The following is a 15,543-nucleotide window of genomic DNA, read 5'->3' on the forward strand; positions in this document are numbered from 1 at the left end:
TGGGGTATTCTGTTAGTAAGTGTCTTGGTCTTCTTTCTCAGAGTGTCTTCTGCAGTGGGGTTATTTATTTATACAGTTCATTTCCCTTTCTATACATTTCTGTGTTTGATGTGTTTTATTCCTAAGTTCAGAGTTTTGCATTTCTTTTTATTGAGTGTAACTGTGCTGGTTTCAGACTGTTTATGAGATCATGTTAAGTGCTAGTCTTGCTTTTCACAATTTATTCCAGTCTGATGTGAACATAGATTTAATCATTATATTCATTATTACCATCATCAGTGCTGTAAATAAGATAGTAGACTGGAACTAGGATGAAAACAAATTACTTTGCTCATTTCAGCAGTACACTGTTTGAAATCTCTTGACAATCTTCTTCTAAGCTATGAATGACCACATCTTGAATAAGGGTTGTTTTTTTTTTTTGTTTTTTTTTTAAGAAGGTAAGCAGCTAGCTATGATGACTCCATCAAGACATTATCTTTTTATTTTGCTTATAGGAATACTGTGAAGCATACTATCAAAAGCCTTACTGAGGCCAGTAAAACTATCATAGAAAAGTATTAAAAGGTTTCATGGGACTGCCCTTTGATAAATCATACCCTTTATTAAATCATTATGGCTTCAAGTTGCGCCAGGGGAGATTCTGGTTGGATGTTAGGAAATATTACTTCTCCAAAAGGTTGGGCACTGGAATGGACTGCCCACGGAGGTGGTGGAGTCATTGTCTGTGGAGGTGTTCGAGAAATGTTTAGATGCTGTGATGAGGGACATGGTTTAGAAAGAACTGTTGGTGATAGGTGGACAGTTGGAATGGATGATCTTGAAAGTCTTTTCCAACCTTGGTGATTCGATGATTCTGTGAGTCTACACCGGCTGTTCTTCAGTATCTAAAAGATGTTTTCCTTATATCTGACCTAAATCTACCCTATTGAAGCTTGAAACCATTTCCCCCTGTTCTAACAGACTCTGCTAGAGAGTCTGTCTCCTTCTTTCCTGTAGATTCCCTTTAGGTATTGAAAGGCCACTCTCAGGCCTTCTTCTCCATGCTGAACAGCACCCACTCTCTCAGCCTGTCCACAGAAGGAGAGGTGTTCCATGCCCTGAGTCATTTCTGTGGCCCTCCTTTGGTCTGTGTCTCTCCTGTACTGAGGACTCCACATGTGGACGCTGTACTCCAGCTGAGTATTCTTTGACTGGAGTGATTTATTTTGCAAATTTTTACTTCTGAGTATTGTGGAGCCTCTGGAACTAATCTTGAAAAACTTTTTTCCTCCAGTTGGTTTGACTTGCACAGGTTTTTACCAGGCAGCAAGTCTGGCCCCTTGTCCACATGCGTGCTTCCTCTTTTTAAATAAACATTCATACCATTTCCTGTTCAAAGATGACCCCGTACATGGTGTAATTTATATATTTTCTTTTTTTGGCAGTAACTTCTGCAATACACTGTAACATAGGTTTTTGACTATCTGCTAGGTCTTTTACTTTCATCAGTGTGCTTCTGTACAGGGTAGCAAATGACTTGCTCTGTTCAAAAAAAATCATAATTTTGAATAATCCAAGCTTTATGTTATACCTTGTTACACATATTCACAATTAGATACTGTCTATATTGGAAAGATGAAAAGAATAACTGTGATATACAAGCAGTTTTCAAAATAGGGCAAAAATAATGAGAAAATCCATAGGTTTCTTCATAGTTCCTTAATGGCTTCTTGCTTATATAATTATGGAATTGTCTTTAAAAAAAATTCCAGTCTTGTCCTGCCTGGTATTTGGAATACTAGTGTTGACTGCTGACAGTGAATCCCTTTTCTTTCTCTTTAATTCTGGCTTTGCTCTGTCTGCAGTTACTGCTGCCTCTAGAGTAGAACCATGCTGCTCTCAAAACTGGTGCAGCCTCCAAGCAGTTGCCCGTATTTATGCATCTTTCATTTTAGGAATCAAACCTAATACCTGTAATGATATGCCCATAATACCTTCTATGAGATGCCCATCTCTTAACAGGAGGAGAAATGGATTCAGCACATTCTGGGTTTTGCCATACTAGTGAAGAACAGCAGTAGCCAGAGGTTATGTGTCACCAAACACACTGAATAGTCATGGAAATCAAGAGACTGCAGGGGGAGAGAAGCTGCAAAACAAACATGCAAACTCTGCCATGCAGCACCTGGTAGATCTAAGACACCAACTAATTTCTGCTGGAGTTGGAAGAGAATCTCGTGCAGAAGAGAAAGTCTTCTTTCCTCTCTCTGTGTTGGCTGCCCTGGTGGGTTGGTGCCAGAAGGTTTTTCTTTTTACTTTAGAATCTGCTTAATTGGCTCTTGTTCTTTGAAAATCTTCTCCTGAGTATTCATGGTGAAATGTATTGTACTTATTTTGGCGTTATTTCAGGGCTGATTGTTCTTAAATCATACTAAATATTTATTGATTTATTTCACTGAAGAATGAACAAGCTACTCCAATTACTGGTTTTGCACACTAGGTACATACAACTGTGCTTTCATTCTAACATCTGAAAAACAGTACTGGCCTCTTTTTGCTCCCACTGAAGTCAGCTAATTAGCTCTTACGACGATTTTTCCTCAAGCATTCAGCAGACAGTACAGACTGATTTTAAAATTCATGCTTTCGTTCATCTTGTGTTGTTCAGAGTAGAATTACACTATTAATATAAATCTGGGCTCACACTGTACAGTGAGTGGTCCTGCCTTGCTTTCATCCGCTGGTCAGTTACAGTCCATTAAAGTATTTTCTTCTGTGATGTTCATTAATCTTTCTATGATTTATTTTTCTGTAATTCTGTTCTGCAGAAACAAAGGTGCAAGTGTTGCTGTGCAATTTGCAGCCATGTTTGACTTGAGGGCAAGATAATTCTTTCTTGCATGGCCTTTCCTAGTTGCAAGGTTAACATAATAATAGAAACTTGTGGAAAGTGTGTCAGAATGTTAATTACTTAGGACTGCAAATTATTTTTGGAGGTCTGCATGAACTAAAATGCAAAAGGATTCTAGAATATAGTCAAAATATGTTTCTGAACTCTGTGACAGGACTCTAAATTGGCTGATGTCTAGGGCTTGACATTTATATGTGGATAACTGTAGTTATAAGCTTTTTCTCTGCTTAATTAAAGGTACTCCTCTGCAGAAGTAAGAAAGCAGTTTACCCTCCAACCAGGCTTTGCACAGTTCTGTCAGCGTAGCTTAAGTACTCCTGGCTTTTCTACTCTTCATCTGGTAAGTTCTGAATTTCTCTTCTACATACAGGTTCAGCCATCTGCATTACGTAACATTTTTAGGCTAAGTTAAGTGAGCTTCTTCGTCCATTTTGCTTTAATTGTCTTCTTCCTAAATATGTTCAAAATCCTTCTCAATCAGTGGGAAAATTACACATTTGAAGGAACTTGGAGTGGTCCTCAGAATCTGAAATAGACAGTCTGCATATTACTGTAAACCAAAGAGAAATAGTGAAGCATTGGAGTATAATACAGCCATGCTTTGACAGAGACATTCAGCTCTACTATCAAGCAAATGCATTGTATGAGGCCAAAGACAATCTGCAAAAGGAGATCAGTGAGTAAAAGAGAAAATGAGTATGGTGGAGACTCAGCAAAGCTTAGAATCATAGAACATCCCAAATTGGAAGGAACTCATAAGAATTACCAAGTCCAACTCCTGGCTACACAAAAGACCACCAAAAATCAGACTATGTGTCTGAGTACATTTTCCAGATTAGTCTTGAATTCCAGCAGCTCAGTGCCAGGACCACTGCCCTGGGAAGCCTGTTCCAGGGCCCAACCACCCTCTGGTGAAGAACCTTTTCCTAATACGCAGCCTGATCCTCCTTTGTTGCAGTTTCATGCTGTTCCCTTAGGCTCTATTGCTGTTACCTGGCTTAACGAACAATTCCCAGAGCCAGCAGCCAAAACTGTGCACTGCCCTTATTTTCAGCACTGTTGAGTAAATATGTTAAGTGAAAAATACTGAAGAGTGTCTTGATTGGGATAAACTTTACTGAGTCAAGGGTTATGTGGTCCAAATCATCTTCTGCCTGCCATGCAGAAATCAGACTGTATGACACTGCCCTTATGACAAAGGGAAAAGTTACCAGGTCTTCTTAATTGCTTTTCAAGAGGATGAGTTTTCTGCAAGTGTGCTGTGCCATTCCAAAAAAAGCCACGCTCGTCTGAGACTTTGATACTTTTTTTTCTTCTTTTAAGTTAAGGCCCAGAAAGTGGGAGGGGGAAATCTTTGTGCACCAGTGATTGTGAAAAATGGAGAAGAGGAGCTGTAAGCATTTACTTCCTGTGTGTCAGGGCCTCCCGCCACAGCTCACTTCCTTAATCTGAAGTGCTGTGGTGCTCTAGCTTGCTGGTTGTGGTTGTTCAGCCTGGGGAGGCTGGGTTCTCTTCTGCTAGCATACAGTTTCTTTAGCTCTTGAGAAACACGGTAACGTTTCATTTCCTGGATATTGCACCGTAGCTGCCATTTTGTGTGCTGACACAATCCGCATGCCTCTAGTCCACCCTCCTTAAAAAGGTACGTTTGTGGTAATGCTTTGTGGCATTTTCTATAGCATGATTTCTTTGCACACCTCCATGGTAGAAACAGTATCTCTCTTTATACTTTGCACATTAGAGAGACCATTACCCTCCTTCTCATTTACCTTTTTCACCGTCTTTTCCACTTGTCTCTAATCTGCAGTAGTTCAAAAGCATGCTGTTCCAGGGATTAAATATTATTATTACCACTTCAACAAGATAGAGTTACAAGACATAATAAAATGTGATGTATTTGACTTTCTGGAATAGAAAATCTGAAAGGATGTGCTATGCTTAACTGAAAATTAGATTTTATTAAGCAACATTATTTTGCATGCAAAACATTTTATCTTCAACAACTGACAAGATATAAGGTTGTTTTTTTTTTAAATCGAAGCTGTGTTTTGCTTTAATCTTTTGCATTTTGTTTTGCACAGCTCTATATATATATTCATGCATTAACATGTAATATTTTACCACTAGCAGTATAACAAATCAACTTCAAGGATACTGTCTGAAGACTATACTGAATATTAATGAGAAATTAAAAGCTAATAAAGATCTCTATTTACTCAGAACTCCTGAACCTGATGCTCAGCTCTCCACTAGGTATAAATCAGATCGTGCTTAACCTATAGTTTTGTGAACTTCTTCAGATGACTGCTTCATGATTCTCAGTTTTAGACTTTACCTATGAGTAAGAAAAACAAAGAAAGAGGGAGATTTTCTCTAAACTGGTTCTGGAGAATTCTGTTGATCCCTTAAGGGTAAGCTCTGACCTTTCATTCCTGTGGAGATCCAATAAAAGAGGAACCTGTGGTTTATTTGACATGTGTCTCAGTGGTCTCTACTCCATCATTTGCCACATCTGTTCTTTTTCAAACATGCAGCATGCTTTGTTTCTAGCGTATTTTTTCTAAACATACTTCACTTTTCTCAATGTTTCTGAGTTTTTATAAGCTGAATAACTTCCTCTGTTGTGTTTCCAGAACACTAATAAGCTTCCAATACTTGTATTATACCATGTATGTAATTTTTAATTAACCTTCCTGTCTACAATGATGTGTCAAAATGTGCGTGAGCCATGTTAGTTCAGAGCTACCAGAGCATTGCACCCTTGTACCTTTCATAAATTGTAGAATTCTTCATTGTCCTTTTGTGATAAAATTTCTGTGTGAAACACTGTTATTTACAGTATTATTATTTACTTCCTACATCGCTGTTATTTACTTCATACTGAGGTGAAAATCCTGTCAACTTTTCTGAGAGTCTTCCTTTAGTAGGACCCAATAATAATGAGAGAAGACTTCATGATTTTGGCCTGCAGATTGTATTTATGGACAAGAACACAGAAACATAAGAATAGCTCCAGAATATTGGATGAGACTGTTGTCACAATAGTGTTGCATGTAAAGGCAGTATCGTTATTAAGGACATCAGGAGCCTTATTTTCCTCACACTCCATCATCAGAACCAAATAAATTATCTATCTGACCAAGGCTGAGAGAAACTGTTGTTGGCAGCTTCAAAAGGCAGTTGTGTAAGATGTATTGGGTCAATGTGTTACAACGCAAACCTTATTCTTTACAGTCAAGGATGATTTGATGGATTTTTTTGGCTAAATTATTTCCTCCTAGTAAATTAATTATTGCAGGGTTGTTATTTTAATGCTCTTTTTGTCCTTGCTCTGAACTGCTCTTAGGCTTCTATGGTGTTTCTGGAACTCACAGAACATAAAATAGAGTTTTCTAAAGCTGTAGTTCTTGAACTATTTGTTACATGTCAAGACAACAATATGAAGTGCTAAAATCTGTACACAGCTGGATAGGTGTTTTATTTTGTGCATGTATATAAGCTATTTTTATTGACTATATAGAAAGTAGAATTTCTTTTCTTATCTACACGTGGAAAAATATAATAAAAACAACACATGAAGTTACATTTATGTCTATGTAGAACAATTACAGGTACAATAACAAACAAGATTTTTTGCCTCTGTTTTTGAAAATGAGCAGACAAAAAGAGACAGGTTTGTAGTATTCATGATTGGCACAGCTTGCACTTGTTAAACTTTGTTGTCAATCGAATGTTCTGTATAAAAAATGGTTTATAAAGTATAGCCAAATAAATTTGCTCTCTGTCAGGGTGCAGTGCCACATGCCATAGAAATGGTGAATATCTAAGGTTTGCAATAACAATTTCAGTAGTTCCATGTAATCTTTTGTGTAGTTACTACTTTAACTGTTCAAGTAAAACTAAAATCCAAAAGAACTGAGAGGCATCTGAATGACTATGACTATTGCCAGCTCCCTGCGAGCTGGCCACTGCCTATTACTGTCTTCTTGGTCACCTTGGCCTTATTCATGCTTGCTGCTGCCCTTTCGGACTAGAAGAGAGGGATTAGGTGTACTTCACAGGGATCATGCAGATTACCAGCATCTGTGAAAGCTCAGCAAAGAAAATAGGTGCATATTTGGTTTTAGCTGTAATACCTTCTTTTGCATGTTAAAATTTTCGTTTTCATCATTTTTTTTTCAGCTAATTGTTTTGTTATCAACTTTTCCCTGCATTCAATGCAGTGGCAGAATACATAAGGTTAGAAGTCTGTTCCTATATTTAATAAACCAGGGATAATTAGAAAAAGAAATGAGCAAAAGATTAGCAAAAGAACCCTTCTTTTGCTAAAACAAACACCTCTTTATTTCTTTCATTAGCCTTCCTTTTATGATGCAGTAGACCCAGTAGATTTCGAAGGCTTCCTAATGACACAGCTGAACAACTTGGACTCAGAAATGGCACATGAACTTGGTGATTTTCCTGAAGATGACTTGGACATTGTCTTTACGCCCAAAGAATGCAGGACTCTGCAGCCTTCTATGCCAGAAGATGGGTAAGGAGACTTTTTTCTCTCTCTGAAATGCAACAAATTTAAAAATAGTGTTGAACAGAAAGATGTTAATGTCAGTTAACCTCAGTCTCCCATCTGTCCAGCCATCATGCAGTTACTTTAAACATCTGTACTTTGCCATTGATTCTGTTACTCTCTTTAGGACAGTTAAAGTCTTGTAAGGACTTCACCACCTAGCTTTTAGCAGCAGGTATGAGGTGGTAGTAGACCAGAAAGAACAGGGGAGAAGGACAGGAAACTAGTATGAAAGATGATTTTATAGCTGTGACTCCTTACATTGATTTATAAGACCAAAATTTCTTTCTTTTTTTTTTTTTTAATTCTATCTCAGCTAGATGGCATTGATCAGATCACTCAGTGTCTCTTATTCAGTATCTTTCTTGCTTAATAATCACAAGGTTTTGAGGAAGGAGTATCTGTTGATTTCTAGTGTAGAAGTCATTTCTGCATCCAGGTAGATATAGGTAGATATTGATGAAATAATTAGGAAGCTTTCCACTGTTTTCAACAGTTTTTAGATTAAAATAGTTTCCATGCTTCTTAATGGTACTCAGCCATCCTCAAAATATTTAAGCTAGTTTGATAAACAGGAAAAATACAGGCAGCAGAATTTTTTAGAATGAGAAAAAATGATTACTTGGAAATTTTGCTAGTGGGGTTTAGAAGGGTTCTATACATTGTATACAAAATAGTCTCCAGGGGTTGTTTGGCTAGAAATGGTACCCTCAAGTAAAACCACAAAAGCATAGCCAAGTCTGCAAACAGCAACAACCAGATAAATTTGAAGTCAGCATAAGTTAACCCCAAACTGCTTTGTGTGCAAAGACAGCTAAGGATGTATGTTTGTTTAGGGTGGGGCCTGGCTCCTTCAGTTTGTCTTCAGTGTTTTTTTCCCAGCATGCAGAAAGAGATGAAGGCTAAGGTGGAATGACAATTCAGATGATTTTCATTGTGGGCTATTTTCATTTCTGTGGACTGAGACCACTTCTCCCTTATGCACACATATTCCCAGAATCATTTTGTAATACACCTGTCATTTAAAACAGTAGTTTTCTGTTTCTACCTTAGTGGTATTAAAAGATGTTTTAAGGAATCTGTGAAAAAAAGAGGGGAGTCAGTAACAACAAATGTGCATTCAACAGTCTTCTTTTATACAGAAAATCCCTGTTTAGGTGTCCAGGTAAAGGATGCATAATATGTTAGGGAGGAGAGCATTCAGGAAGGTCATGCTTCAGAGATTTGCATGCAAGCAGTGCAGCTTGTGGTATCTTCCTGTGCCGAAAGCAGGAAGTAGATGCCACAGACCAGACAGGGTTAATATGCTGCCTGCTGACAAAAGCGTGTCCCATCTGATGCAAGAAGTCACCATGTGCTGCCTTATCCCACCCTGGCACTCAGTGGTCTATTTGTCTGCACCCCAAAGGGTTGTTAGCCAGCCTGGGCTGCAGATCTGTTAAGAGCTCTTGGTGGAAAGTGCTGAGAAGTGTTCTACCTTTCTTCCGTTACTGCATCACATGTCCTCACTTAACAAGCAATTTTTGCACAGATCGCTAGTATAATTCAGAGTAGGAGTAAGGAAATTGTGCTACAACATCATGACAGAACATTTATGGAAACTGACCTTAATTTATTACATTTCAGTGCCAGTCAGCATCCATTCTCTCAAGCAGTACTGCCAACTCCCTACATTAACTGAGGCTTAATTGAAAATCGTAAATTTACAGCATATTTTCAGATCTCAGCATTTTGTTGAGCATTTGGAATTTTCTCCATTTCAGTATAAAAGAAAATAACGCTAAAGTCGTACTAAGGATATGTATTTTCATGAGTACATGAGCTGATGCCTCTGGAAAAAATATCTCTATTTGTTAACAAGTTTTGGAAAAACACAGAAGATAGGTACCTACTGTACTTTCTTTTGTTTTACAGTACTGTATAGCAACATCTGTCATGAAATCCATGGTGTGGCAAATGGTTATCTCTGTTAAATGCATGTCTGTTAATTTAGAAAGACAACAACCAAAACCTGCGTCTGTGTACTCACATTCAGTACACCTATTGTTTAAAACTGAAATGTAGCTTAGTAATAGAATAAACAGGAGTGGAGTAGCAGAGAGCCCTTTAGCTATACAGCATGTTTAGTTAAATTTCTTTTTCCTTAAGGCATGACCTAGGTACTAAAATATTTCCCGTATGTTGCTTTTTCCCCAGGGTTGAGCTGGATTCGCATGTACGAGACTGTGTTCAGACCTATATCCGGGACTGGCTGATTGTGAATAGAAAGTAAGCTACACACAAGTAAATGAAATAGAAAATACCTTGTATATTATTTTACATGCAGAAGATGCATTGTTGTAAATAATCTGAAAAAGTTTGAATCAGTACCTGAAGATAAAAGTGGGTTTCTCAGTAGTTTTACTCTACTGTTTTGTTTGAGATGGTGTGTTTTGCTAAATATTTTTGTACCTGCTTCTTAGTTATTCAGGTTCCCCAGGAATTAATCAGGTCATAATTCACATTCAGTCTGTAGCAATGATCCTTCATCTTGACCTCTTATCCCTTCCTTCTTTTTATCCTTTTATCTGATGCTTGAAGAAACATTTTGTGTTTGTTTGTGTAAACTCTGTGCAAGGACAATCACAGCTTGAGTTTTGTCAGTTCTTACTTTGTCCATTTTTACATATGGCTGTTGGCTGTCCAGTCTTTTTAATCCTTTCAGGCTCTTTTCTTACTGTCTACACCATACAATTATATACTATTTACTCGACATATTTTGAGGTGACACAATCTGAAAAGGGTATAAAACGATTAGAGAATGTCCAAAGAGGGCTAGAGTGGGCAAGGTGTGTGAGGGGCGACTGAGGCCTCTGTGTGTGTTCAGCTAGAGCAGAGGAGCTGAGGGGAGGCCTGATGGCGGCTGCAGCTCCTCACAGTGAGCGGAGTACAGCGCTGAGCTCTGCTTTCTGTGACAGCGACAGGGCCTGAGGGAACGGCATGAAGCTGTGCCGGGGGGGGGGGGGGGGTGGGGACAGGGTTCTTCACTGAGTAATCTGATTTTTAATGGTTTTTAATGGCAGAGTGCTAACAGCCAAAAAGGAAAAAAGATTATAGATGTTCTTAGCAGTGATTGGTAGTATCATTGGATTATTAGCATAACATCCAAAAAACTGTTTCCTATCTGTGAGGAATTGTCTCTTGCTGTCTGTAAAGGAGTTGTGTTGTTAGTTCTGCACTCTGCTGAGGGCTTTAAGGAGACTTCCTCCAGGGGCTTATGAAATTGGTTCAGTTCTCAGAAGTGCACGAGGTGAGTCACCAGGAAGAAGCTGGTGGGTTTTTGCAGGCTCTCTACCTATACCGCGCAGAGCACGGTGATTGCTCCATCACACAGCTCTGCTCTGGGCACTCTAAAGAGCCAGCCTTGTCTGTGCACACAGATAAGGACTGAGCAACCCAGTAGGTGCAGCAGACAGTATCATGTGGCTCTGTTGCTGTTATGTACACGTGTAGAAATGTGAATGGAGCCAGAGAAATATACTTGCTTCGAAAGGCTTTTAGGGCATTTTACTGTCTTGCTGATTCAGATGAGGCAAATTTGCAGATACTTTATTGAGTCTGAGGCCTCCCAGAAAACTGATCTTTGATGGCTAACAGTGCAAGCAGGTTACTAAAAATTACAAAGAGAAAGAAAGCATGAAAGATGTTTTAGTGTCACATAAATCGGAAGTTATTATTGGGACCCTTATGGCACCATTCTCAAAACAAATCTGAGAGGAAGCAAAGGAGTAAAGAGAGAAAGAGTACTCATAGAAAGCTTTCCATCATGCTGAGAAAGACTGAAAAATCAGTGGTTGCCAGCTTGTGAGACAAAGATTCATAGGGCAGGGATCTCAGTTTATAATCTGGAGAGGAGTGTGTATGTGGCTCTTGTCCATTCCTGGATATGAAGGCTGAGAGTAGGACAGTGAAGAGGAGAAAAGATTGTGGTCCTCATGCCTCAGAGAAGTGGGATATGAGTAGGAGGGTCTGGGCACAGCAGTAGGTCTGTGTGGTTGTAAGGAGTCTGGCTGGCGCAGAGTTCACTTTACCTACAGCAGCCCATACAGCGATGAGCTCTGCACTTGTGGCTAGAACTGTGCTGATACCATACCAATGTTTTCTCTATGGCTGGACAGCACTGACACAGAATCCAAGCCAGTATTCTGGAGTTGGCAGGAGGTGAGAGAGAACAGCACCAGGGGAGCTGATCTGAACTGATCAAAGGGACATTCTGTAGCGTATGGGATCACTCATTGGCAAAGGGGAAGGAAAAGGCAGATCTTGTTATTAAAACATCTGTGCTCCCAACCAACTTCTATGTGTATCAAAGCCCTGCTTCCCAAGATATGACTGAACATGGCTAATGGGAAGTAGAGAATAAGTTTTCTCCCTCTTTGCTTCCGCATAGCCTTTGTTTGTTTTTAATTTCTTTATTCTTTAGTTAAATTATCCTTATCTCAAGGAACCTTTTTTTCCTATCATATTTTCTCCCCTACTCCTTCCTTTGAAGAGGAGGAGCAAGAAAGTGGTACAGTGGAGTTTATCTGATTATCAGTGTGAATCCACTCCAGTAGTTCTGCTATTGGCTATGGGGAAGCAAGTTGTTGTGTCTGTCAGTTTCTCCTCTCAGTCATCCCTCTTTCCCTTGTCCCATTTACTGATTTCAGTCTGACCATTAATTTGACATGTCTACTGAAAAATGGGCTTGCCTCCTGCTGTGTTTTAATTGCTACTGCCCTTTAAAAACAAATAAGTAATCTTCCAGGAACACTTTAGAGTATATTTTATACCTCACAAGGAAAGTGTGACCTCAGGTTGGCAAATCTTTGCATTCATCATTGATTTGTCACTGGAGGTAGTGGGAAAAAAAAAAATCAACAAAGCCTCTTGTAAATGCTGAAGTATCTCAAAAGAAGGTTGTGTATAATTCCTCTCTCCCATTCTGAGTAGTAAATGCAATTCCAAAGCAAGGTCACATCCAAAGAGAGTCGATCTTGTATCTTTAATGCCTTCAGTTTTCATTTGCAGTGAACTAGTAAATGATTAAAATTCAAATAATTAATATTAAAATACATATAATACATATAATTCAGTTACGCCCAAAATATAATAAAAAGGTGTCTCCCTGATAAAGAATGAGTTATTGTGACATCACAATGAAAGTACTGAGATATTTAGATGTTGCTTTTAAGGGCTATGGAAAGGAAAATGAATGAAACTGGATAGTGTGACTAAGGGGACTGATTATTAAAATGCTACTACAGAATTTAGCAAATTTTTTGAAAGGAGAGAATGGTCTAAATGCTTGACTTGAGGGTAGCAGCTAGGTCTAGGCATGCTAGAGACCAAGTGACATCTCAGACAAGCAGTGAGCTCCATGGTGCAGAAGCAGAGAGCCAGCTAAAAAGCAGATGTTTCTGAACAATATTTCTAAGGTCACTGAAATAATCACTGTGTCTTATGAGTAGCTCAGGGCTGAATTTATTCCTAGGTCAGGATTTTTCTGCTGTCTCAGGGTGAGAATATAACAATGTGAGTGAATTTTCTTCATTTTCAAACTATCCTTCATATCCATTGTAAAGCTGCAATGGTTGGATTAAACATTTGAACATCACAAAATGTCACATTTTGTGTAAAGGTTATCGTGTGCTGTCCTTCTGTGCAGTTATGTTTCGAATTGCTTGATTTTTAGTTTTTCTTCTGTTTTATTTTCCCCTAATTCCTTTCTATTCCATCCTGATTTGCTCGGTTTTGTCTCTGAAAGGAACCAAGGGAACTCATACATTTGCAGTTTGAAAAATAAGGGATCCCGAAAAGATTTTCACAAGCATCTGCAGAAACAAACATTTGAATCAGAAACTTCGGACTCTAGTGAAGCAAGCTTTCAGGTATCTTTTATTATCTTTGGTAAAATTTATTAAATATAGAAGCTTCCCTCAAGGGAAGCAAAAGTCCTGTATACAGAGACCTTTGCAGCAGGTAGCCCTTCCTTACAGTGAGTTTCTGTCACCATTGTTTGTAGAGCTTGGGGATGTTGGTACAAGGGCTGGTGTGTTGTCTAATGCCCCTGACACCTCCTGTTCAGGGAAGCGTGGGCAACAAAGTAGGCCGTGGGCTGATGGAGGCCCACCAGTGCCTCCTGCTCCTCAATGTGGATGCAGTCAGGCTCAGAGATCTGAAGAATTACAATGTCACCCTGCCAACAGCTCACTGTGCTTTGGCTTCCACCATGTTCACTTTGAAAGTTGAAGGTAAACTGCCCTTTCCCTTTGTTAACCGTGGATGCAGAGAGGCACAAACTGGAGGATGGTGCTTGTCATCGTCACCCACTTGGTGAGCCTCCTGGCAGCAGTAAAATTAAGGCAGCCTCTGAAAGACAGGCAAGAGAAACCTCATGATGCCCATGCTACAGCAGGCAGTAAAAAGTTTTGCTGTTCCTTCATTTTCTGACAGGCAGGGCCCAGGGCTGTGCACGTGCTCCCTGAGGACACCTCCAAGGCTGCCCCAGCCTCCTCTGACTTTGACTTGCGCAGCCTGCAGCCGGATCCCCGCCTGGAAAACCTGCTGCGGCATGTCAGTGCAGAGGAGTTTGAGAGGCAGAATGAGGAAGCCCGACGAACCAACAGGCACGCCGAGCTCCTTGCCCTCTACCCGTCTGTGGATGAGGTGAGCTCACAGGGCTTCTGGGACTCAAGCTATGCTTTGGTGGGATGGAGATTGTCCACATAACCATCAAAAATGTGACTCCTGGCCCGTATACCTGCTTCCTTTGCTTTTGTGTATCTCCCTTGAATAATAACACAGTGAAGGTGTGGGCTTCACATGCATGCCAGCCATCTTGAATGTGCATTCAAGCAGTTGTATCCAACTCATGGTGTTGCCTGAGGTCTTTCTGCCTTCCTTTGATGTAAGTCAGGCCATGTTCTGGTAAAATGTCTGTGTGAAAACAAGCCACATTCACTTGGGAAACACACCAGATGCAGTGAGGCACGTATGTATTTGTAAACTTACATCAGTTTTCTTTCTGACTGAAGAGATGAAGTGGCTCCTGAGTCAGGGAATGTGTTGTTTTGTAGCTGTGGCTCAGTTACATCACTTGAAGCTGTTATGTAAGCATGTAAATTTGCAATTATTTAATTGCATTTGAACTGTTTAATGATAGGAAGATGCAGTGGAAATACGCCCAGTGCCAGATCGCCCAAAGGAGCACCTGGGCAACAGGATTCTGGTAAAGCTGCAGACTCTGAAGTAAGTATCCTTACATCCTGGTCTGGCAGGCTTTGGTGACACCTTCCAATTACAGTGTCTCAATTCATGTGAGCATCTTGCCATAGACACGCTGACATTGTATGTTCCTTGTTCAAAAAGAGTTTACGTGCTTGCTTGTTCATGCTTTAGTGTAATTTTGGCAGAAAACTATTTATATCAGTAGTTAAAGGAGTTTTTATGTTGTTAGAATGAAAAGGAATTGGGGATGAGACTAAGTTATTTATTATAAACAAATTAGATTGGTCTCTGTTCATAATAGTGATAAATAGAAAAAAAATCAAGAATGGTAGAATCATTTTTAACTGATATCTGAGACCAGCTTTCTGACAATCTCAGAAAATACACTGCTGGCAGTTTACCTCCTTTTTTTCCCACTTGAAGTCAATTAATAAAATGCACTAGCTAAAAAAAGAAAAATCCTCCAAACTTTAAGAGAGCCAAGGTCTGGAATGAAGTATTTCTCATTTTCTAAGGAAATGACAGCCTAAAAACCCTTTTGTTTTTTGTTTTACAGGATCTTAAAAGTAAAATATTAATGAGTGTGTCTTTCCTTAACAGGTTTGATATAGAGATTGAGCCTTTGTTTGCATGCATAGCTCTCTATGATATAAAAGAAAGAAAAAAGGCAAGTGTGCACTACAGCATAAATAAGGAATGGAATTGTTCATTCATTCATGTTCTCAGCTGAATTTCATTATAGTGTGAAAATTCTAGGATGTTTAGCTTTTCTTCGTTTCTTTTGTTCAATTGACTTACCTCTTTTTTAAAACTTCTAGCTTTAAAAATTACTAGA

At 39.2% G+C, this 15,543-nt stretch overlaps 1 protein-coding gene across 5 annotated transcripts in view; it reads left to right on the forward strand.

Annotated features, from left to right (window-relative positions):
• Window positions 1-15,543, forward strand: part of DOCK8 (dedicator of cytokinesis 8) — an 83,397-nt gene that overhangs the window by 14,273 nt on the left and 53,581 nt on the right. For 4 of the 5 annotated variants that reach the window (XM_085212807.1, XM_085212804.1, XM_085212805.1 and 1 more), the window contains exons 2-8: window positions 3,131-3,233; window positions 7,252-7,427; window positions 9,657-9,728; window positions 13,246-13,369; window positions 13,935-14,147; window positions 14,644-14,729; window positions 15,309-15,375. In XM_085212807.1, the coding sequence (XP_085068933.1) occupies window positions 3,131-3,233; window positions 7,252-7,427; window positions 9,657-9,728; window positions 13,246-13,369; window positions 13,935-14,147; window positions 14,644-14,729; window positions 15,309-15,375 (841 nt within the window). Of the gene's footprint in view, window positions 1-3,130; window positions 3,234-4,382; window positions 4,536-7,251; window positions 7,428-9,656; window positions 9,729-13,245; window positions 13,370-13,934; window positions 14,148-14,643; window positions 14,730-15,308; window positions 15,376-15,543 lie in introns of those variants that run through there. The other variant, XM_085212808.1, reaches the window with a different exon arrangement.

This window comes from Meleagris gallopavo, chromosome Z, assembly GCF_905368555.1.
Source record: "Meleagris gallopavo chromosome Z, MGAL_WU_HG_1.1, whole genome shotgun sequence".
In the NCBI taxonomy this organism is placed as follows: domain Eukaryota; kingdom Metazoa; phylum Chordata; class Aves; order Galliformes; family Phasianidae; genus Meleagris; species Meleagris gallopavo.